Raw genomic sequence first — 22,578 nt, 5'->3', positions numbered from 1 at the left:
ATGGCAGATGCTCTCAATCCTAGAGATACACACTGACACTTTGGCAAAAGGCTTTATTGTGACCCTGTCCCTGGCTGTGTTCAGAGGCCAAGGAGTTGCTGCACTGCCAAGTGTCACCTTTCTCCAGCTCAGGCTCCACCTGGGAAGCAGAGAGGGGAAGCCCTCACACTTGGCACCCCTGGGTGCCATACTCCTGGAGGAAGTCACTGAGCTGGGCACAGGCTGCCCGCTGGCGGGTGCTCCGGCACAGGCGTTCAGAGGGCATTTCTTCAATCCAGCTATTTGAATCCAGCAGGTATTGGGGGCTGCAGGGAACAAAGGGCTGTCAGCAGAGGTCAGGAGGATGGGCATGCAGAATAGAGAGCATAAGGCCTTGGCTTCTGAGGGACAGGGATGGGTGCCAGGGAGGTGTTCCCTAAGGAAGGTCATCGATGTGAGGAAAACAAGACAGAAGGGACCAGATAACTCACTCTCCTTTGAGGTCATATGTGGCCCCATCCAGACCCATGATCAAATATTCTTTCTCAGGCTCCAAGTGAAGGCGGCAAGAAGCTCGAACCAGGAAGTTGCGGGTCTGACCAGCAGCAGCCTTGGAATCCTTGGCTGAAGGGATAATATGTGCAAGAGCCATTAGAGAGGTAGGGAAGGCCAAGGGCAGCACAGGGCTCTGCACAGCTATCATTTAACCCTTACTGTCCCTGATAGGCATGTGCTATTACTCCCCACTTATAGGCAAGCCCAGGTTGCTAAGAACGTGTGCTCAGTCTGAACTTTCATGATTCCAGCTGGCCAGACCCCACACCTAAACCTCCCTGCCTCCCCCAGTTGCCCGCCTCTTTGGCTCCCTTCCTACTGAAGTGCAGGACTTGGGTGATCCTGGTTTCAAAGAGGCGGAAAGCAGTTCTGCTATCTTCTCGGAGAACATGAACCTGGAAGCCTAGGCAAGGGTGAGGGGAAGGGAAGGCAGGTTGGTCAGCAGAGGCTGAGAGACCCCAGACAGCAAAGAGGCCACACATGGGCCTGTGAGAGGAACAAACAATCCAGAGAGACCAAGACAGCTGGTCCCTGAGGGAAGAGACTAACCATATTCCACACGGGGATAGTAGCAGGCAAACTTCATCCTATAACCATCCTCATCCTGCAGCCCCCGCTCCAGGGCACGACGCTGTCGAGGGCATTTCCCTGAGGTGGAAGGCCCAGATGAGGGGTGCATTTGCCCCATCAGCCCATCTTCCCAGCCCTAGCCCAGACCTTGCCTCTCACCCTCAGCACACTGGCAGACATCAGCAGAGCACAATGTGGACAGAAGTTTGCTCTTAGTTGGTGCCCCATAAAACACAGAACATTTGTGCTCTGGAGAAAAACAAAGAGTGGAGTTAAGGCACATGTCCCTCCTCCACACCTCCCCATCTCAGGGAGCCCCCTTCCACCTTTTACTGTGCTGGTTCCTGGCATCCCAAATAAGGGTGCCGACCCAAACCTCCCCAAATGCTACGTGGTCCCCAAGTGCTCACCAGGGCTGTAGTAGTCATATAGGACGGCGCTAGCTGGCTGCACCAGCCCCACGGCCACCTCCTGCACAGCTCCAAAGCCCACACACTCCCGGGAGGTGGGGACCTGGCACCGGGTGGGGAAGGAAGATTAGGGAATCACTCCCCAGCCTGCAGGCTTCCGGCTGCCTTTACTTGGCCTGTTTCTATTCCATTGCTATTGATCTTATCTCTACCATCCTTCACATTCTGTTACCTTCCGGCCACCAGAACTCTAAAAACTGATCCCCAAGGTCTCTGATAAACTTTACTGTACTTATGGTGACCTTGCTCCAGTACTATTTGTCCCAATCCCTCTGCAGTCTTAAATTATGGACACATTCTCTGCAAGACTCCCTAAACTGAGAGTAAGCTTCTGAACCGTCTCTGGTTCCATCTGGAAAATCCTTTTTTCTCTTTTCCTTCCTAGGCCTGAGCCCTCCTTCTTCCCCCTGACTCCCAACAAACCCTTCCAGGTTGATGATTCTCAAACTGGACTTTAAGTACCATTCTTGCATTGGGATTGTGGCAGGACTTGTCCTCCAAGGCATTCTAAATGCCCTCAAGCCACACTCCTGACAGCCTTGTCCTCATTACCAATATAACTAGGGCCTCTGTTATCTGCCATAACCTAAGAAGACTGCCTCTAATTCTGCTGTGGCTCACGTGGGTCTCATTTTTGTCCTGGCTCCCTGCTTACATTCTAGGTTCTCAAGAGCTGCTGACACAGCTGCCCCCTGAAACTTCATAACAGATTCAGTAATCCCAGTGCCATCAATTCCCTTCCTGTATCACCCCTCCCCACTCACCGAGTCAAAGTACAGTAAGACATGGGGTCCATCCGTCTCAAAGTGACTCACATAACGGTCAGAGAGGGAGGTCAGCTGTGGAGAAGGGGAGACAGTTTCAGGTCAGTGGCCCTAGGCCTCAAACAAGCCAGGACTTAGCATCTGGTGGTACTACAGGGATGGAGCAAGGTTCCTGAGGGCAGAGAGGGATGGTCTGGGTAGCTGACCATACCTTCTCTAGGTCAGCCCGCAGGGCATGGAATCCACTCAGAAGAGTAATATCCGCAATGGCCATACCAGACAGCCCCACCTTGCCATTTCGCCTGTGGAGAAATGTGGCCTGATGCTTAGATTCCATGTTACTCTGTTCCAGATGCGCAGCCCCAGCTTCTGTCCCACCCCCATTCTCCTAGCCCAGTGGTTGCACCCAACATGGTCTGTTCAGCTCCCAGCACGCACCAGATGCACACAGTATACTGCACTCTGGATTCCTGTTCCTCTGCCACCTTGGGCACCTCCCTCCTACGGCGGTTCCTCCGTCCCTCAAACAGCTGCAGGGGTGTCACAGGATGGGTATACACACCTGGGTCATCACTGGCTGGAAATTCCTCATACTCATAATCCTCATAATCCTCATTTGCTTCCCCTGCACAGGGCAGCATGGTGAGAAATGACTGGGAGGCCACTCAGCCCTACATCAGCCCCTCAGGGCCCAAGGCCTCCCCACTCCAACACTCACTTGTGTAGTCTACATGGCCTATGACTGACACCTCAATCTGAAGGTCTGTGCAGGTTGTGTTCTTCATGTCCAGGACATTGTAGGTACGCAGGACCTGGCTCAGCAAGGGGCAGAGAGAGGACATACGATGCTTGGGGTACAGACTTAAGGGCATCACCTTGGGATGAGGGGTCTAAAGCCCTAGCCCATCTTAATGGTCCAACCATAAGTGGACACCAGATGGGCTGCTGGGTACGACATGAGACAGAGATGATGATGCAGGGCTGCCCAAGGAAGTCAGCGCTCTAGAAGGCACACAGGAGGCTGGAACGGAAAGCTCAGGAAAGGGTTCTGGCTGAGGCTGGAAGGAGGAGAATGAGCTTGTTCCATGGTACAGGGAGCAGAGGGAGTGCATATATGCAGGGAGAGCTGTGTGGATGTGTGGTCTGGCCAGAAAGGTAGGCAGGGACCCCAGTGTGACTTTTTTTCTAGGTGAATCTGACTGGTGTTTTCAGGTCAGTCTCGTTGCTATGTGGACAATGGATCAGAGTGGAGAAATGGGAGGAAGGGCCAAGACCATCTTAACAAGGGCTCTAGGACACAAGTGAAAAGGCCCTAGACAGCAGGGGAGCAGAGCAGGAGTTACAGAGTCTATAAGGAGATGCTCTGGGTACTTCTAGATGGCATCTAGAGTGGTGGCTGGGCTCCTGGGCAGAAGGGGATCCCATCACTCAGATAAGGGACATAGGAGAAAGAAGGGGTTTGAGACCTGCTGTGTCTGAGGTACTGTGGAATGTGTTGAGCCTCTGGTTCAGGAGATAGAACCTTGGCAGGGAACAAGATGTGAAGATAAAGGAAATGACAAATGCCCAGAAAAGGCGGAGACCAGAGCAAAAGGGAAAGGCCCAGGATGGAAGCAGAGGACACCAACCCTGAGGTAGCTTCTTCTTCCCCCTGACTATAAGTTCAGCCTCTAGGGACCCCTCACCACCAGCTCCTCCCTCTTCTGTGGGCTCTGCCTCTCCCCTGACTGGGCACTTGCTCCGTCAGCCTTACCTTCAAGGTTCCCTTGCTGTTTCCTCCCACTTCCACATTAATCTTGTTGCTCAGAGAAAACTTTCAGGAACAAAAAAGAGAAACAGACATCAGAAGGACAGACGGAAATCAGTTTGTTGCTCTAATAATTTACCTCTTCCCTTAAAATATCCCACCTCACATTTCTAAAAGTCTCCACCTTTGTATGCATTCTTTCACTTGAGCCTCCTAAAACCATGTGGGACAGACTCCACATATATATGATTTATGGCTGAGAAAAGCAAAGCTCAGAAGTTTGGTGACACAGACAGAAAATCTTCCTAGGAGGACCTCTGGAAGAGGGCCACAGGGATTCCTGAAGGGTGACAGTGGGGATGGCTTCTAGACTGGCCCAGTTTTCATGGCAACCCAGGTGTGAGTGCGTTCACCTGCAGCTCCTCCTCTATCCCTTTAATTTGGTGGTTGTTCAGCTGAAGCACATAGGATTTGAACCCACTGCGGCCTATGGAACTGAGAGTCACATTGAGTCCCCGTTCCTCAGTGGTGTGGGCAGCGATCCAGTATGCAGACAGGGCATCCAGCGCAATCACTGTGTCCTAAGGAGGTCAGGCCAGGTAGGACTCAGCACTTGGTCTCAGAACTAGCCAGCCCCAGAGCCCATGGCAACTCCTACCTGAGTGCTGCGGAATCCCCCTTGGAAGCTGCCCTGATGGGTGAGCCAGGATGCCGCCTGATTGGCCAGCTCTGCTTTGCCCTCTCGAAGCAGCAGGTGCAGCAGGCCATAGGCTGTGGTTTCAATCCACAGGGCTGGGGCCTGGGGCATGGGGTCTGCTGGACTGCGAGGAGCCAGGGTGGGTGACACGACATTGTTCTGAGAACCAGTGACTGAGCCCCAGTACAAGTAATCTGGAAAAGAAGGGAGACCGAAAGGCAAATAGGGCAACAGATAGGGAGAGGATCCCAGTTACCTTCCCTCTGACTCCCTTCTGTCAGGCTTTCCTGATTCTATTCCCAAATCCTCCCTGCTTATGCTTTAATTCCTTCTCAGGGTCTCCATTCTTTCTCTTTCTAGATATATCCAGGTATCACAAGGACCATCCTCTCCCCACAAGCCAACAGAGTCACTGCCAGAACTCCCTTGTCCTTACCACCAGTCTCCTGGGCCATGGCCATAAGGTTGTTGTGGGCAACATCCCGCAGGTTCTGGGAAGCCTTGGACAGAGTTAGGGCATAGGCCGTGATGGCAGCTGCATGGGCACCCAGGAGCCCAGCACTTGCTTTCTCCCCCAAGAATGAGTTTGCCTTTGAGATGGAGGTTTCCTGGAAGAAAGCAAGGAGGAAGGTCTGGACTCCTGGGAGAACTGGGTCTGAATGCCTGAGTTCCAGTGATGGGAAAACCCATAGGTGTCCTTACCACTCTCTGCTTCAATTGCTGTGCACTCTGGTCCTGGAAGACAGCCAGCCCATGCTGAAGGGCAATGACCACGAAAGCAGTAAGAGCCACAGTCTCATCATTTCCCACCAAACCCCCCTAGAGAGGGGAGAAAAGATGTCATTCAGGAGGGAAAGAGGCAGAGACAGTTTTTGCTGGAGGTGCTCCTTGGCCCAGTCTCCCAGCACATCCACACCTGCATGGCCCTGTGGATAACTGGACATGGGTCCTGGAATGAGCCGTCTGCCTGTTGCTGGGACAGCAACCAACTGGCTGTCTCCTGCAGTTTTTCAGGTGAGCCGCCCACCTGCTCCTGAGCCAAACTTAGAACCTTCAGCACAAAGGCTGTGAGCCTAGTGGGAAGGAAGGGACAGATGGGGATAGGAGCGTTCCCTCTGCAGACACAGTCCCACTTCCTGGGTATCTGATTATTCAACCTCCAGGGCCCCCTTCCAATCTCACCAGGTGCTGCTGTCCCTGTGTAACCAAGCCCCAAAGGAACCATCTGTCTTCCGAAACTGCTGGATCCGCATGTAGCCTTAGAGAGGAGAGGGGGCTGCTAAGGTGTCACACATTCTTCCACTGTTTGTGCCCGAGGCCATGCTTCCCCCTGCTTCCCCTCTCTAGCCTTCTGGGCTGCCCATCTTCCATTACTTGCCCTCCCAACCCCTAGTCCTGCTTGGCCCTGCACCCAGAACCTTTCTGGATCAGATCCACGGCACGATCCTTGGTCTCAGGGGGCAGTTTGCTCCATTGTTCTGTCTTGTCCAGATAGTGGGAGGCTGCCAGTGTGGGAGCCAAGTAGATCATGGTTTGTTCAGCACAGCCATAGGGAAGCCTCAGGAGGGCGGCTAGGCCCCCTGGGGATAAGGCCCCCTCAGAGCCAAGGGTCTCCAATGGATCCGAGGCTACGAAGAGAGAGAGGGTTGAGGATGAGAGTGGGTCTTAGGGTCAAAACAGGGATCCACAGGCTTCACATGTGGACCCATCAGGAAGGGACTAAAGGTCACCCCCACCTGTAACTCTCACGATGCTGCTGAAATCTCCATCAGGGATAATATTTGGATCAGAGTTGCCAGGAATTTCCAAGCTCCGGCCTCGGTGGTCTGGGAAGATGGGAAAAGTTAGCAGTCGGTCCTTCTATCCACATCCCTATCACCCCACAATCTCCTTAGGAAACTGATGACTGGGGTAGGGGTCACTCACCCAGGGGGTTGAGTTCATAGACAATCTCCTCCCTGTGGATGGCCCCTTCCTTCTGTCTCAGAGAAACATGGCTGTGAGACATCAGATAGGTCTATAGCCTTCCCCCTCCCCCACTGCAAACTCCCCTGGGACTGTTCCAACTTCAGGGAGTGTTAGGTCACAACAATAGAAGATGTAAGTGTAACAAAACACTGGTTTTGGGTACAAGAACACTGGTCTGGACAGCAGAGGATGAACTGAGGATGGGGGATAAATCTGGGAGTCCAGGGACTTGGATTCAGGGGTTGCTCCATTCACCTCAATTTGCAGAACCTTGGACACTGCATCCCCTACAGGGAATTCAAAGGATCCTCGAGCCACCACCTTCAGGGACATAGCAGCAGCTGCCATGGGCACCATAGAGAAGGCAACGGGCCGGGCAGAGCCTGCAGGCACCAGCACCTGCTGGGCCAGCCCTCCGCCCCCAGCCAGACACAGCCCCTCCACTGGGGACACATGGACGCTCACCTGGGGGCAACAAAATGGGGATGGCCAGAGCCCCAGACCAGTTAGGGTTTCCATCCCCACCTGTCCCTGGTTCCCCCACCCACCCCCATGTGCTCAGGCTCCCAAGGGGCCTCACAGTCAGGTTTTTATCCAGGTAGTTATAGAGGACAGGCCGCAGCTCAAGTTGCTCAAAGCGGCGGACAGAGACGGGCAGGCGGAGGTGCAGGTGGAACTCGCGGAACACTCGGAGATGGACCGGTGTAGCCACACACAAACCTGATGGATGGGGAATTTGGGCATGGGGAGCAGAGGTCAGTGGAGAGCAGGGTATGACCCAGCTCTGCCATTAGCCTGCCCCTTCTCTCAGGATCAACCCAGGTGCATGCTAATAGAGACTTCCCCAGATCCCTGGAACCCCTTCTTCTATTGAGAGCAAAGGGTTAAGCAGGGTGCCTAGGTCAAAGAGAAATGGGAGAAAGGCAGCCTGAGGCCCAGGCAGGGCAACCTTACCTGTGCTTTTGGACAAGCTCACGCCATGGATCTCCCACGTGGTCAGAGAGTCAGGGAGCCACAATGACAATCTAGCAGGAGAGGTGGAGAAGCCCTGTCACACCCAGGGCTGGTCCTAGACCTAACCCAGAGAAAAAGCAAGGTCCCCCAGGTCCTCACATTTTGGAACGGTCCACTGTCTCCACTCTCCAGAGCCAGTTCTCTGGGAAGAAGCTGCGCACCACAATATCATCTTCATGCATCAGTTCCTCTTCCTGTAGGACCTCCAGGGCTGGGGGCCATGGGGGATGGGAGTGAGGAGGGACCCTTCTGCCCTTCCAGGCACCACTGCCTGTCCCCCACCCCACCTAGCCCCTCACCTCGGGCGAGGCCCACCTGGCCCCTTGTCCTGTTCTTCTTGCGCAGGCTCTCAGCAAACTGGCAGCAGGACAGGAAGGGCTCCCGGCAGGCCAGCTGCAACACACGAGCTACTCGCTGCTCACAGGAGCGTGCCATGGGTAGCCGTGTCAGCCCATCCTGACAGCAGCGCTTGGCTTCAGGTGAAGAATACTGGCCCACTGCAGGCCAGGTGAGGGTAAGAGCAAGGGACCAAATCAGACACGCCTCAGCCCCCATCCCAACCCCTAGACCCACAAGGACTTGCCTCGAGAACATAAATGTGGGGAGACAGCCACCAACCCAGTTACTTCAACCCCAGAACTTGGTTTCTTGGTCCCACATACCACCTACTGGCTCACTGAGGAGTAAAAGGGCAGAGAGACAGATCTCTACCCTGATCCAGAAACAAGTGGACAACTTAAGTTGCTTCATGGGTGCCCACAACTCACACTTCTCACTAAATGCCTTTTGGAAGTTCACATTTCTCTTTTTCCGGATTTTATTCTCCTTGGGACAGCTCAGACCTGGTAGAGAGCAAGTCTACAGTCAAGTCCTGCCTCTCCTCTCCTCCCCTTCCCCTGCCCATCCCTCCTGCCCCTCTTCTTCCTTGACCCCACAGGCCCTTCCTCCTTCCTCATCTTCCCCTCACCCACTCTCTTTCCACCACTGTTCTCACTCTTTCTAACGGACGTCAACTTCTCTCCATCAGAAAAGGCCAGACCCGCTGCCTGGAACACCTGAAGGGCACTGTCCCCACCTCCAGCACCACACCCAAGGTCATAGCTATTCATAACTTCAAAGACCTGGTAAGAAAAAGCAGGAAACTGGAGACGAGAGTGTCTGGGGGGCAAGATCAGCCACTGGGCTATGAGCAAGAGGGCAGGACATGGACAAATATGAAAGAGATATAGAGCGGGAAAATAGAGAGCAGAGGCCAAGAGGAGAAATGGACAAGGTCCAAGACCTGGGAGAAGAATAGGAAGGGTCTGTTAGGAGCTCAAGTGAGATCTAGGAACTGAGCTCAGTACTTGGGCTCAGGGAAGCAGGGGAAAGAGCCATAGGGGGCAAAAAGACAGGGGAGAGGGCTCAACAAACCTTGCTCATGTCCAGGGGCTTATAGGACCTGCCACCCACAGCATACAGAGCTGTGTCCACAGCCCCCAGGGCCACCAGGGCTTGAGAATCTGTTTGCAGATGCAGCTTTACATTCTCCCCATTACGATAGTCCTTGGCACCATCCAGGTTCAGTTCCAGCTGGCAGAGATGGGCGGTGGGGGCAGTCAGAGTAGGGAGAGCTTCTTTCAATCCCACACAACCTCACTGTACCCAAACTAAATCCATGCCCTTCTAGCAATCACCCTGTCTTCCTTTCTTAATCCCGTTAACACACAACACCTCTTCCAACCCCAGTCACCTTGCCCTCGCAGGCCTCAGCCTGGACATCCACTCGCAGGGAGTTGGCCACTGGGAGGCCTCGATGATAATAGAAGGCCACGAAGTAGAAGGAGGGTGCTAGGCGATGGTCCACAAACACAGAGACCGAGGTCAGGGCCCTCCTGTCCTCTCGATTCACAGACACGATCTCTCCCCGGGATAGGATCTGGGCCACGAAGAAGAGGACAAGAGTGGTTTCCTCTTCATTGAACATCCCCACCCTTGAAGCTGCACCCAACCTGTCCAGGGGGCTGTTCCCTGCACCCTGCCCTCCTCTACTCCCCAGCTATGCACACCATGTAGTAATAATGAGAGAAGGTGTCCCCACTGATGCCCATGGCTTGCAGGTTCAAGTTGAGAGTGTCCCCTACACGAGGGGGTCGAGGATCCAGCCGCTCAATAGACAGAAAGCCAGAACCTCCTGAAGGTGGGGCTCGCACAGTGAGCCTGGCTATGGCTGGATAGAGGGAGCCTGCAGACACCTGGAGAGAGGGACAGGTCAGGACAGGGTCAATGGCAAGGACCCATGTACCCCACTCCTCTCAAGTTGGGCTGTGGACACTTCCTCTCCTCCCCCACTGTCCCCAAGGGACAGGGGAGCCCTACCAAGAGCTGCAGTTCTGTGATAGTCTTCGGGACAACGATGGGAATGCTGACGTGGCCAGTCCCATCTGTGTTTTGTTGAAAGTCTTGAATTTTAGAAACTGACTCAGAAGACAAAGTGGCAGAAACTTTTACAGGAATGCCAGAAGCTGGGGAGCCTGACATTTCACGGACCAGGGCCTACGTGGGGGAAAAAGAGGCTGGTAAAAGGGGGTGGTCAGCAAGACACAGGACCCTCCTGACCAACACTCACTCCCCGCCAATCCTGCCTCCCCAGGAGCAACCTGCAGTAGGAAGGGGGCCCCAGGTACAAGGTGTCGCTTGGTCTTGCTAAGATCCAAGGAGAAGGCAGATGACACAAAACGCCAGGATGTAAGCTCTGCCTCCTCCAACTCCCCTCCTGCAAGACAAATGGCAGTGAGAATGTGGAGGACAGAGCTCTGGGAAAGAGGAATGGGAAGGTGAGGGGAAAGCTTGAGCATGCCCCACCCTAAGACAATGAGCTCCTTAGCACCCAGGCTGAACAGTATTCATCTCCATTTGCTGAGGCCCAACAAAGGACCTGCACACAGAGGTGCGCTGGATGAGTGAGCTGATGGACAAATGAGCAAAACAATAAATAAATAAACCAAGATGGGGAAAGGGGCAGACCCATGCAAAGACAAAGTTGGAAAAAGACAAGGTCTTTTGGGTCTTTCCTGTCTTTAGGCCTGATATGAGGTAGCAGAAGTCCGGGGTGGTGCAGGTGCTAGAGAACACGATCAATGCTATAATTCGGATCTTGAATGTCCCTCAAAGGTCCATATGGAAAAGGACTGGTCCCTAGTGTGGCAATAGTGGGAGGTGATGGGACCTTAATAAGGTGAGGCCTAGTGGGAAGACTTCAGGTTATTGGGGGCACACCCTCAAAGGTGATAGTGGGACCCAGGACCCTTACTCTTCCTTTCTTTTGCTTCCCAGCCATGAATGGAGCAGTTTTGCTTCAACATACACTCCTACCAGGAGGCGCTGCCTCACCACAAGCCCAAAGTAAAGGGGTCAACTGGTCATGAACTGGAATCTCCAAAACCATGAGTCAAAACAAATCTGTATTTATAAGCTGACTCTCTCAGGTAGTGGTTAGGATGATGGGATGATGATTAATACAGTCAGCTCAGAGGTAAGAGACAAGGGGCTAGATTTTACTGGGGAGTCACCTACCTGGAGACTCAATGATGGCTGCTGCAACATACAGACGCAGTCCTTGGAGGTCAGCAATACCAATATTAAGCTTCTCCAGGGTACCCTGGACCTTATCCTTTGAGAGGGAAATGTGACTCTGGCCTTCCACCAACTAGGGCATGGAGTAGGAAAACAGGACATGGGGTGAGACTGGAGTTCTCCACTTCTCTGCTCCCCACCTCTCCCCACCTCTTTCCTACCTTGTTCTGAGTCTCCAGCCCCCGGAGGAAAGTCTTCTTACCATCCTCATCCTGGAGGGCAAAGCGCACATATGCTACCCCCTGCACTGGCTTCCCATAGATGTACCTATTACCAAAGGGAGAAGAGGAAGAAGGGAGGCTGAGGCCTGGTAGAAATAATAATCTGGGAAGGAAGGAAGCGGGGCTCTATACCCTGTTCATTCTGCATGGGAACAGGACCTGGCAGGAGCAGGAGCTGTTACCTGGCCTGGATGTCTAATTCAATTTCGCCAAGATAGCCAGGTGCAGTCAGGATGTAGGGCTTTCCAGGGGTGATCTTCACCTCAAAGTTGGGAAGGACTGACCCAGAACAAAGGGGTAAGCAGGTCATACCCTAGTGAAAGTACCCTTCTAAGACCCCCTCCCCTCTGGTCTGTAGTGCCCATACCTCCCTGGTCCTGCCCTGTCCCACCATCTCTCCTTCTACCCCTTTTTTCCTTCATGAAAGAAGCTACCTGTCCTTCATATCTCCAGCACTCACCATATTTCTTCACCTCAAACAGGGTGCTTCTGTTGGATTCCAGACTGTCTGAGAATCGGGCTGAGATCTTCCAGGTCCCTGGTCTGAGGATGGACAAGGAAGGGACTCAACTCACCTATGCAGGAGAACCACAGAGAGCCAGCAGCCTGGTTCCCTAGGAGTAGGTCTAAGGGGATAAACCAGAGGCTCAGGAGGCCCAGGGCCAGGGCATCTGGGATGTGACCATGTTGAAGGTGGACAGCCCAAAAGGAAATGGGAATTGGAGTGGTGTAGACAGGGATAACTCCCAGGTGGGGGTAGCTCACTCTGAGATGTCTGGAATCGTGAAGTCATCCTGGAAGATGGGTGAAGGAACGCGGACCTCCTTCTTGAGCACACGGAGGCCAAAAGAATTCTACAAGGGGAATAGAAGTGGTCTCATGTGGGAAGTCACAGCGGCAGCCAGGGTCAGAAGGCCAGTCAGGGGACTCACCTCAACCATGATCGTGAGGGTGTCAGTGGATGGGCGCATCTTTTGATCCAGTGACAAGACCCGGTACCGAACTGGGAATGCAGAATGAGAGATGAGCAGGAGTCCGTGTGCAAAGGGAGGGTAGGCCCAAAGGGAGGGAAAGGCCCAATGGCGCTTTCTTTCAGGTTACCTCACATTAAGGAGAACCAAACATGTCCTGAGTGGGTTGGGAGGGAGTTAAAGTAGAGGGCCTGAGGCCTGTGCTTACCCCGTTGGCCAGGGTTGTAAATGGGCTGGTCAGTCTGCAAAAAAAGGTGTCCCCGACGAGAGGAGAAGAGCAGGTTAACACCCTGAATATCTGTTGTTCTAGACAGGGAGTCCTTCAGCCATGATGACTGGGCCACTAGCTGGACCTCAGGGCTTCTACGTAGTTCAAAGAGGCCACAACTCTTTGCATCATTCAGGGGGATCTGTCAGAAGAAGGAGAAGGAGCAGGTCAGAGACAGACACAGAAGAAAAATATCAGAGAGAGCAACACAGCAACAGGAAGGAGACCACTGAGGTGGGAAGAGAGGAAGGAAAGCCAGTGAAGAAGCCAGTCATTGGCAAGATTATAGAGGGGAACATTGGGGAGGCCCCCAGAAACAGCAGCAGAGGATGGGAGCCAGTTACCTGGAGACTGAGGAGCACAAAGTCTTTTTCTGAGCTGAGGGTAAAGTCCTCCTTTGGGGAGCAGCGGTGATTATTTCGGCTTGGGTTTCTCAGGAAAAGTGATCCTTTCACTACCTGTCCCCGGGGGGCATCCTGGAGCTGCACCCCCACTGATAGGGGGACCCCCAGATGAACCACAGAAGGCGAGAACAGAAGCAACCTGAGGAGAGGGGTGTCACAGACTTGACCCTGACCCTTCCACACCAGCTCTCCCTCACTCCCGAGTTGGGTTCTATCACCAGCCCTGCCTCCACCCAATCACCCAGCATATTGATTGCCTTTAGTACCTGGGCTTCTGCAGAGACAAGACAAAGAAGCTGGACGCCCAGATCAGCCCCCAGAGGAGCCTCATGGCTGGAGAATCCAAGAGGAGTCAGGTCTGTCTGTCTGTCTGTTCCCTTCTGGTCAACTTAGGGTTCAGGGCAGAGTTGACTCTGGATGTTGCTCCTCCCTTACCCCAGCTAAGCCGGGAAACCACGTGACAGTCAAGAAATGCAACTGGCCCCAGGCCCAGGTGTTGGGGGTTGGGGACTCGGGGCAGCCAGGACACCAGGGTCTGAGGAAATCTGGAGAAATCTTGGCCTAGAGATGGATCTTGCCTTCCCTATTAACCCTCCTCATCCTGGTGCCTGGGCACTGCCCTCTAACTGGGTATACCTGTGTGTGTACACATTTAATTGTGCTCATGTGGCCTAGATGTACACACCTAACAAAACAAGGATGGGCTTCTAAGACCCTTGCCTCTTACTTTTACCCTGACACAAACTGAACCTCTATAGCCTTTCGCATTCTGTAGGCCCTAACCGAAAGCCTGTGGTTTAAGAAATGGGGTGCAACCTCACCACCCTACAGGGAGAACTGGCCTGAATACAGAATTAACCCTTGTTCTCTCTGAGCAATGGAGAAAAGCTCAGAACTAAGGTTGGCTTTACCTATCTCTACCCCAAAATAAGACACCCAATCACGTCACACAAAATAAAGGACATCCAGAAAATATCAGAAAGCAGAGTATTTTATTTAGCAGTTTCAATCCAACACATAGGGTACAAGACCCCTCTTTCCCCAGCCTCCCCAGCAATCCCACCTTCCTGTCCCAACATAGAACAATAGCACCTTCTTTCCTGATAGGCAGTGGCCATGGTGGCCTTGGCACAGTTTCTGGCTCCAGATTCGTGGAAGGGCAGATAAATATTGCCTAGAGCCTACCACAAGAAAGAACCCAAGCTTGAACCTCAGCAGCATACACGGCAGCATTCCTGGCTTCCAGGCCTTCCCAAGGTGACCCTGGATCAGTCATTGTTGGGCAGGATCCCCAGGACCCTCACCCCACTCTGGGAGATGTGCAATGACAAGCAGAATCCTCACGTTTCTGGCAGGCGAAGGATGGTTCCAGAAGTGGTGGAGACACTATACAGGAGAAAGATAAGACTAAAGCCAACAGTGTAGGCCCAAGGTATGAGAAGAACTCAACTTGGTAAGGGGTGTTCCTGGGTCCCAGAGAAAAATGAGAGAAACTGGGCTTCAATAGTGAATTAAGCTTGTGTTGGGAAGAAATCCAACCTTGGGTCATTGCTCTTTCATCTCCCAGGCCAGGGGCAAGACTCACCAATCGACCAGCTGGGCTCCAATGAGGTCATGTACATGGTAGGCAAGGCCAAGTTGCACTGTGGCAGGTGCCCGCCGACCCAAGAGCTCCGACAGGAGAAGCTCCCGGTACTTGGCCTTCCGGACCATGCCAAGGACTGCCTGGCGCCCTGGAGAAGAGGTGGTACAGGAAAGAGAAAAGGTGAATAAAGCCTAGAGGCCTGAGGAGCCACCAAAGGATGTTCTTGAGAGGTTGAGGGCTTGGTTGCAGACAAGTTACCTTTAACAAAGTACTTGATGAATCTCCCAGCTCCAGGTACAGCTAGCCACCAGCTCCCAGCATCACGGACAGTGAAGACTCCGGCCTTTACCAGGTGCCTACAGCCGGGGGAAGTCAGAAGAGACACAGCCTGGACTCTGAGAACCATATGTCCTCCCCATCTATTTATGTTTGGGCACCAAGTTTCCAGAAACATGGGGAACCATGCAACAGGGACCAGATAAGAAAACCCAACCTGGCGCAGGTGTCTGCTCGGACCATGCATGCTATTTAAGGTTTTTGTGCCCTTGCTTAATCCACTGTCCATACTGAACTGCCTTCTGCCCATTCTTTTCCTGTTATTTAATACCATTCTCTATCCTCTTAGATCCAGCATGAATAAAATCAGAAAGCTATAGTTTCTGCCAACCCCCTCATGTATTTGTCAAGTCACTCAGCTCTCCTGAATTCTGGTCTGGAGTTCTTTCGAAAGCCCCAAGTTAAGATAGGCCTCCTCTCTTGAAAGAAAGAACACAAACTTAGATCATTTTATTACATAAAAGAGTCAGCCTTTTTTGGCAGGTTTACTAGGAAGAAAAAGATATTTTGGATGGGACTGGAAGAAGGCAGGGAGGTACCAGATGCTTGACTGTTGGTCCTACAAATCTCACGTGATCTCTGGATCCCTGAAGCCAAAGGTCTGTGTCATTTGTTCCTGCTGAAAACTAAGGTCCCCACAGGCTGGAAGCACGGAGGCCAGAAATTTCTGTACTGCCCCAGCGTACGGTCGGCCATCACAGGCCTTGAGGACCTAGAACCAAAGGTGAGAGATATGGGCTAGTCCTACCCTCCACCCATCTCCATTCCCAGGACAGCATTTCTCTTCCTGATTTCCCTCTTACTCAAGACCTTCCTCCACTCCTCCTCCTTCCCCTCCTCCTCCTCTACTTCTCTACTCCCTCTCCCTCATTTTACCACTTACCAGAGCCCTAACCCTCTTGATGGGACATGGGATAAGGGAAATCATTTTTTCATTCCTCAATTTCCTCACCCTCCCCTGCTCATGACACACACATACACAGCTACACATACTCTGGTCCTGTAGTCTTCAGTGAAGACAATTCCATGGGCATCCAAGTCAAAGCCCAGCTGGATGATTCTGATTTCTCCCTGCTCTTGAAGTTCCTTCTGTCTCCACAGAGATAGAAATGAAAAGAAGGATTTCAGGGTAAGATGTTGTTATACTCTGGGCACAATGGGGCAGGGAGTCTTTGTTTGCCAGAATTGGGGAATTTTAATGTGTGGGGATATAATCAGGTGGTACACCAAGCAGCCTTTTTCAACTAGTTACCCACCTTCCCAGTCACCTGACTTATCAGTTGTCTGTGAAAAAAAATATATTTTCTAAGACCAGTTCTACGCCAAGCAGTGAGATAAAACAGTGATTAAGACAGAGGCCCTTCCCTCAAGAAATCCACAGTCTAGATATCAGATGGCAGAAGGTGGGGAGAAGTATTGGATAAAATGTTTAAAACAAGTAAAAATAGCCAGGTGCAGTGGTACATGCCTGTAGTCCCAGCTCCTCCAGAGGCTGAGTCAGAAGGAACACAAGTTTGAGGCCAGCTTGGGCAACTTAGCAAGACCCTGTCTCAAAATTTTAAAATAGAGTTGGGGTTGTGGCTAAGGTAGAGCACTTGCCTAGCACGATGAGGCACTGTGTTCAATCCTCAGCACCACATTAAAAAAAAAATAAATAAATAAAAAAGCTATTAAAAAAAATTAAAAAGAGCTGGACAGGGGATTCAGCACAGTGGTAGAGTTTTTCTGAATTCAATTCCCAGTACTGAAGATAATAACAACAACAGAATAAAAATAAACTAGAATTCCTGTCTATAGGAATATAGCAAGAACCAAACACCTACTTGGAAATTAACTAAAATACTAAATATTATTTTAAAATTGTTTAAACATTAAAGAGATCAAAAGATAACAAAAATTACCAGACCTAATATAATATTTAAGCAGAAACAAGAACTCACAGTGGGAGTGGGACATGGAGAGCATTTGCTAATCTAATCAAATCTGTCCGACACATGGCCAAAAATAACTGGGCCCACAGGAAACAAAAAAAAAAAAGAAACAAATGAAACATACCAAGACTTTTATAGTGGAATTATCAAAAAGACAATCTTTTATAATGGCTATCAAAATACAGTTAGGTAAACAGAATAACTGTTCTATAGCATGGTAGGATAACTATAATACAGAAAACAATTTTATAAAGAACTAGAAAAGAAGAACTGGAAAGTTTTCAACACAAAATTATAAATGAAAAAGAAAATGATCATTATCTAATATGATGGTTACATACTGTATACATGGATCAAATAAGTCATATTGTATCCTATCAATGCATAAACTACTCTATGTAAAAATAAGACTATCCACTTTTACTTATTTGTTTATTTACTTATTTACTTTTGTGTTGGTATTAGGGATTGAACTCAGGTTACTTTACCACAGTCATTTGTCATTTTTTATTTTGAGATAGGGTCTTGTTTAGTGGCTGAAGCTGGCCTCAAATTGGCCCCTGGGTTCAATCCCTAGGAGCGAAACAAGGGGGCGGGATGGAAATTAAGCTAGTTATTTACGAATATGTACACAGGTGATATAAAGAACACCAAGGTAACAATTATAGCAGTTTGAATGGTGGTCAACTCCCAACTCCCAAGGATGTAAAGAATTTTGATCAGAGAAAGATATGTACAATATTGGCCATGTTTTATAGTTTGACCTAGGTGGTGGCAAGGTATTTCTTTATAAACATTCTGTAAATTCTCTGTGTACATTTATATTTTCTTTTGTGTAATTTTTAAAACTCTTTTGAAATATAAAAGATGTACGCTAACACAAATATAAAAACAACAATACTTTGTGTGTGTGTGTGTGGGGGGGGGGGGGGTACTAGGGATTGAACCCAGGGGCATTCTACCACTGATTTACATTCCTAGTCCTTTTGATTTTTTATTTTAAGACAAGGTCTCCTTAAGTTGCCAAGGCTGTCCTCAAACTTGCAATTCTCCTGCCTCAGCCTCCTGAGTCACCACTACATCTGGCTAAAAATCACAAATACTTTTTAAAGAATTAGTTCCATCTGACCTGCTTTCTCATCAGACTGTACAAGTCTCCATTCTCCTTTTCTTCTTTCTTTTTGTGACTAGCTAACTCCAATGGAGAGATTTCAGCTTTTATTTTACTGGACCTCTTCAGAGAAAATTCTTTGAGTTGCAGGTTTTAACACCACCAACTACTCCAACCTCCTTGAATACCTCTTTACTTTCACATTAGACCTCTTCCTGGATTTCTCTTAACTGGCAATTCCTTCTCAGCCTCTTTCACAGATTTCTCTTCCTCTGTTTTTCTCTTACATTAGTAGGCCTCAATTTTTAAGGCAAATTAAGAATCACCTGAAGCAGTAATTTAAAAATGTAGATTCCTACATCCCTACATCCCACTCCTACAAGATATCTTAATTCATTAACCTTGGGTAAATCCCAGAACCTCTAATTTCTGAATTAGCAACCCAGACGATTCTGGGCTGCTAATTCAGAAATTAGAATAGGTAGAAATAAGGCCATATAGTATTACATTGAGTAACACTGCCCTAAATAATGGTGTTGCCAGCATTGTGGATATGGCCCTAGTATCTTACACTCTAAACCTGGGGTCTTTAACCTTAGATCTCAGAGGAACTGTGAAACACTCCCCCACAAATCATACCTAATACTGTGTGTGCATGTGTGTGTCTGTTGTAGAGGCATTTTTCTGGCAAGAAATAGCTACTGCTTTCACCACCTTCCAAACATTGTAAAAAATCACTCCCTTTTCCTACTGGATCTCACTTACATCCATGTTCTGAACCCACTATCCATACCTCTATGACTTTTAATTCTATTATTACTGGCTCCAAATTCTCTCCAACAACTTTGGATGATCCGCAAACATGCCAACTCAACTTGTACAAAATTAAATGCATCATATGCTCCCCAAAGCTCAGTGTGCTCCTCCTGTATTCACTCCACCAACCATCTGGAAAACCTGGGAGTTACCATGAATTCCTCCCTCTTCATCACTCTCCACAAAGCCTCACTCACACTCCCCCTATCTTCCACACTTCCCTAAGTTAGGCCTTCCCCAGTTCTCAGATGCAATAGCTTTAAAGGCATGGCATTACCTCCAATACACCCAATACACCATTCTCTCTCCTGTTTAACATGCTCTACTAGCTCAATGCCTTCGTTATAAGACTGAAATAGCACCACTAAACCGACCAGGCCTGTTGTGATCTGATGTATGCCTGCATTCCCAGAGATGGACGCTCGTACTATGTATGCCCCACGACTGCTTCCCTAAAAGCTTCGCTCTTCTGTCTCCTTGATTTGGCCTGATGCTTGCTGGATAGCTGGTGAACCGACTGAGGATCTGTCTGACGCTGGCCTTCGCGAGTGCCCACAAGGCAGGGAAGGGGCCTCCGGTGGTGGCCTTGACGCCCCTCACCAGTTGCCGGTCCGCCACGGTCCGGTCCGGCAAAAGGCTGTACACTTGGCTCCTCAGCACGATAGGAGGCAGCGCATCCTCGAACAGACCTCTCGGGAACAACTGCACTAGCTCCTCGACCGCCGCGCGCGCAGACCCTGATTGGGGAGACAGGGACATTGAGACAGAATTAAGCGGGGGTGAGGGACAACTATGGGGGTGCGGGTCTCCCCCAAACACCTGGCTAGTGGAAGTGAGGTCCCTCCCAGTTAGGGTCTACAGCCCTGCACCGGGGCTGCCACGCCTACCTGATTCACCCCTCAAAGGATCCGCTTCTACAGGCCCTCGCTCCCGCCGCTTCTTCAATGCAAAAGTCTCCGGGGCCAAGAGGCGTCTCTTCCGGCTCATATCCCCGGACTTTAAGGTACCGGGGAAGCGGCAGAAATTGAGGGAAGAGCTAGTGGAAACAGGGTCTTCCGGCGCAGAGTAGTGACGTAGACCTTTCTGGGAGTCTCGGGAGATCTTATCCAGCAGGTTTAAACAACGTGATGACGTAAGAAGGGTCCCACTTGTCTTGCCCTTTGCTAGGAGAGGCGGATACCAGCACCACTTCCGCCGGGCAGCTGCCCTATGCCTGCCGCTGATTGGCTCTGGCCGAGAGCGCTCATGTCCCGGAACACTTGGATGGCGCTAAGCCGCACCGGTGGCCACGTTGGGCTCGATTTACTGGTGTAAATCTCACTGCTACCCACACCCGCTCCACCCCCTCCAGAGGATTTGTCTGGCACCGTAGCGGGATCGTTGCATCATTGGAAGCAAAGGAAAAAAAAAAAACAATTTTGCATTGCTCTTCTTCTGATATGCCCCCCTGACGTCATAGCCTTGCGGAAGACAAGGTTGGGGACTCTAAGGTAACCAGATATTTCATCTGAGTCCAGATTCCTTCCTGACCTCACTGCATTTAAAGAACCTGGGGGATAGGGCAAAGAAAGAGGTGGGCTGGCTTTGAGGGGCTGGGGCCTGCAAGTTTCAAGGCCAAAATCTGGTAGTCTGGAAGCTCACTTGGTTCTGACCCACTCTTTTTCCCTCTTAGGACTTTATGGAGCCCAGAGGGACCAAGAGAAGAGCAGAAAAGTTAGAGGTAGCTGAACCTCGGAACAAACTTGCCTATTCTGCATCCTCACTACCCACAGAGCCTGCACTCTACTCTGGACCCTTTCCTTTCTACCGGCGCCCTTCTGAATTAGGCTGCTTCTCTCTGGATGCACAACGCCAATACCATGGAGATGCCCGAGCCCTCCGCTACTACAGCCCACCCCCCACCAATGGTCCAGGCCCTGAATTTGACCTGAGAGATGGATACCCTGATCGATACCTGCCCAGGGATGAGGAGGTCCGAGAGGGGCTGGACCACTTGCTACGCTGGCTCCTGGAACACCGAGGCCAGCTGGAGGGGTGAGATAACCAAGAATAGATCTGGAGACTTAAATGTACCTTCTAAAGTTAGGAGGGCCAAAGCTGGAACAGGAATCAGTCTTTAGATTCTTGGGGAAATGAGCTGAGCTAATGCTGTGTCAGACCTTTACTCTCTTAACTCTTCCCTCTCAGAGGTCCAGGCTGGCTGGCAGGGGCCATAGTGACATGGCGGGGACACTTGACAAAGTTGCTGACAACACCATATGAGCGGCAAGAAGGCTGGCAGTTGGCAGCCTCCAGGTTCCAGGGGACACTGTACCTGAGTGAAGTGGAGACCCCAGCTGCTCGAGCTCAGAGGCTTGCTCGGCCACCCCTTCTCCGGGAGCTTATGTACATGGGGTACAAGTTTGAGCAGTATATGTGTGCAGGTGAGAGTTGCCCCTGCTCAGTGGCCCCTTTCCCCTTCCCCAGAGATTGAGATGCCCCCACCCCTGCTGCTGCTTCTCTCCTTGTGCAGACAAACCCGGAGGCTCCCCAGACCCCTCTGGGGAAGTTAACACCAACGTCGCCTTCTGCTCTGTGCTACGCAGCCGCCTGGGAAACCACCCTCTGCTCTTTTCCGGGGAGGTAGACTGCACAGACCCCCAGGCCCCATCTACACAGCCTCCCACCTGTTATGTGGAGCTCAAGACCTCCAAGGAGATGTACAGCCCTGGACAGTGGAGGAGCTTCTACAGGTTCAGGATGGGGTGGGCAGAGCAAGGACTGGGAAGGGGACTGGGGAGGATGATAAGGCCTAAAGGTGAGGGAGGAACAGAGGGTGGAGAGGGTCCCACTGACCCCTTGCCTTTCCTGTCAGACACAAGCTTCTGAAATGGTGGGCTCAGTCATTCCTCCCAGGAGTCCCAAAAGTTGTTGCTGGCTTCCGTAACCCAGAGGGTTTCGTCTGTTCTCTCAAGACCTTTCCTACCATGGAGATGTTTGAACACGTCAGGGTAAGACAGTGACATCACAGTTCCCACTTATATTTGCCTACCCCATGCACCAAGACCACGGGTCCAACATCCAGGGCTGCAGTCTGCCTTCCCCTTCTTCCAACCCATCCTCACCACTAGTCTTCTGCCTCCTCCTCCTTTGTCCACTCCAGAATGACCGTGATGGCTGGAATCCCTCTGTGTGCATGAACTTCTGTGCTGCCTTCCTTAGCTTTGCCCAGAGCACAGTTGTCCAGGATGACTCCAGGTGAGGCATTCAGCTCTGTGCACCCCCTCTGGATCCCAGGAGCTCAGTCTCTGGCCCTCAACTCACTCTCCCGTCTGCCCCCAGGCTTGTCTACCTCTTCTCCTGGGAGCCTGGTGGCCCAGTCACAGTGTCTATACATCGAGATGCACCCTATGCCTTCCTGCCTATGTGGTACGTGGAAGCTATGACACAGGACCTCCCATCAGTTCCCAAGACACCCTCCCCAACAGAGTGAGGCTTCAAGGGGCCAATTCGTCTGCAGAGATAATAAAGGTTTTCTAAGTGGCTCTCCCTGCTGTGTCTTCTGAGCTGAGTCATC

The 22,578-nt window shown here is 51.2% G+C and overlaps 3 protein-coding genes across 6 annotated transcripts; 1 reads left to right on the top strand and 2 right to left on the bottom strand.

Moving 5' to 3' along the window:
- Positions 1-36: 36 nt before the first annotated feature.
- Positions 37-13,663, bottom strand: LOC124109368 (complement C4-A). 2 transcript variants are annotated; one of them, XM_046467958.2, is made up of 41 exons: positions 13,510-13,663; positions 13,184-13,382; positions 12,780-12,981; positions 12,533-12,603; positions 12,366-12,454; positions 12,061-12,143; positions 11,783-11,879; positions 11,541-11,646; positions 11,320-11,452; positions 10,404-10,519; positions 10,123-10,299; positions 9,813-9,998; positions 9,497-9,682; positions 9,178-9,336; positions 8,759-8,885; positions 8,532-8,606; positions 8,064-8,261; positions 7,864-7,975; positions 7,705-7,775; positions 7,331-7,470; positions 7,006-7,215; positions 6,709-6,760; positions 6,519-6,608; positions 6,201-6,410; positions 5,965-6,040; positions 5,699-5,855; positions 5,485-5,601; positions 5,219-5,390; positions 4,744-4,976; positions 4,499-4,666; positions 4,092-4,151; positions 3,057-3,150; positions 2,777-2,963; positions 2,550-2,640; positions 2,339-2,413; positions 1,515-1,617; positions 1,264-1,353; positions 1,084-1,182; positions 854-937; positions 471-603; positions 37-305 (listed from the first exon to the last, which is right to left on the bottom strand). In XM_046467958.2, exons 1-41 carry the CDS (start codon positions 13,572-13,574, stop codon positions 164-166), a joined length of 5,235 nt encoding a protein of 1,744 aa, XP_046323914.1. In that variant the 5' UTR covers positions 13,575-13,663; the 3' UTR covers positions 37-163. The 2 variants fall into 2 exon arrangements, 1 of the variants encoding a protein (XP_046323914.1); XR_009228927.1 differs by lacking the exons at positions 37-305; positions 471-603; positions 854-937; positions 1,084-1,182; positions 1,264-1,353 and having other exon boundaries at positions 1,555-1,617; positions 2,901-2,963.
- Positions 13,664-14,216: 553 nt separating this feature from the next.
- On the bottom strand, positions 14,217-20,044 carry Stk19 (serine/threonine kinase 19). Its single transcript, XM_046467825.2, has 7 exons — positions 19,910-20,044; positions 19,623-19,759; positions 16,158-16,253; positions 15,737-15,876; positions 15,087-15,184; positions 14,829-14,976; positions 14,217-14,629 (listed from the first exon to the last, which is right to left on the bottom strand). The coding sequence occupies exons 1-7, from the start codon at positions 20,007-20,009 to the stop codon at positions 14,584-14,586; spliced, it is 765 nt and encodes a 254-aa protein (XP_046323781.1). The 5' UTR covers positions 20,010-20,044; the 3' UTR covers positions 14,217-14,583.
- On the top strand, positions 15,840-22,546 carry Dxo (decapping exoribonuclease). 3 transcript variants are annotated; one of them, XM_046467822.2, is made up of 9 exons: positions 15,840-15,888; positions 19,943-20,025; positions 20,190-20,512; positions 20,695-21,056; positions 21,210-21,445; positions 21,535-21,754; positions 21,877-22,012; positions 22,165-22,259; positions 22,344-22,546. In XM_046467822.2, the coding sequence occupies exons 4-9, from the start codon at positions 20,701-20,703 to the stop codon at positions 22,492-22,494; spliced, it is 1,194 nt and encodes a 397-aa protein (XP_046323778.1). In that variant the 5' UTR covers positions 15,840-15,888; positions 19,943-20,025; positions 20,190-20,512; positions 20,695-20,700; the 3' UTR covers positions 22,495-22,546. The 3 variants fall into 3 exon arrangements, with proteins under 3 accessions (XP_046323778.1, XP_046323779.1, XP_058442584.1); XM_046467823.2 differs by lacking the exon at positions 15,840-15,888 and adding an exon at positions 16,267-16,293; XM_058586601.1 differs by lacking the exon at positions 15,840-15,888 and adding an exon at positions 16,267-16,293 and having other exon boundaries at positions 19,528-20,025.
- Positions 22,547-22,578: the final 32 nt, after the last annotated feature.

This window comes from Marmota monax, unplaced genomic scaffold, assembly GCF_021218885.2.
Source record: "Marmota monax isolate L192 unplaced genomic scaffold, Marmota_monax_Labrador192_F-V1.1 WCK01_AAM20220418_F8-fsc00404, whole genome shotgun sequence".
Lineage (NCBI taxonomy): Eukaryota > Metazoa > Chordata > Mammalia > Rodentia > Sciuridae > Marmota > Marmota monax.
The sequence above is the reverse complement of the archived record's forward strand: the minus strand, read 5'-3'. Positions and strand labels throughout refer to the sequence as shown.

Bases quoted from the DNA above. Each gene is read 5' to 3' on its own strand.
- Stk19 (XM_046467825.2), bottom strand. From the start codon at position 20,009: ATGAGCCGGAAGAGACGCCTCTTGGCCCCGGAGACTTTTGCATTGAAG. The intron at 15,185-15,736 runs GTGAGATTTGTA...CCCCGGCTGTAG, and splicing joins TTCAGGGATCCAGAGATCAC to GCACCTGGTAAAGGCCGGAG. The intron at 14,977-15,086 runs GTAACTTGTCTG...CCTCTTCTCCAG, and splicing joins CATCAAGTACTTTGTTAAAG to GGCGCCAGGCAGTCCTTGGC.
- Dxo (XM_046467822.2), top strand. From the start codon at position 20,701: ATGGAGCCCAGAGGGACCAAGAGAAGAGCAGAAAAGTTAGAGGTAGCT. The intron at 21,057-21,209 runs GTGAGATAACCA...CTTCCCTCTCAG, and splicing joins CACCGAGGCCAGCTGGAGGG to AGGTCCAGGCTGGCTGGCAG. The intron at 21,755-21,876 runs GTTCAGGATGGG...CTTTCCTGTCAG, and splicing joins CAGTGGAGGAGCTTCTACAG to ACACAAGCTTCTGAAATGGT.
- LOC124109368 (XM_046467958.2), bottom strand. From the start codon at position 13,574: ATGAGGCTCCTCTGGGGGCTGATCTGGGCGTCCAGCTTCTTTGTCTTG. The intron at 12,455-12,532 runs GTGAGTCCCCTG...TTCCCCTTGTAG, and splicing joins CCCTCACGATCATGGTTGAG to AATTCTTTTGGCCTCCGTGT. The intron at 9,683-9,812 runs GTGTGCATAGCT...TTCGTGGCCCAG, and splicing joins TCTCTCATTATTACTACATG to ATCCTATCCCGGGGAGAGAT.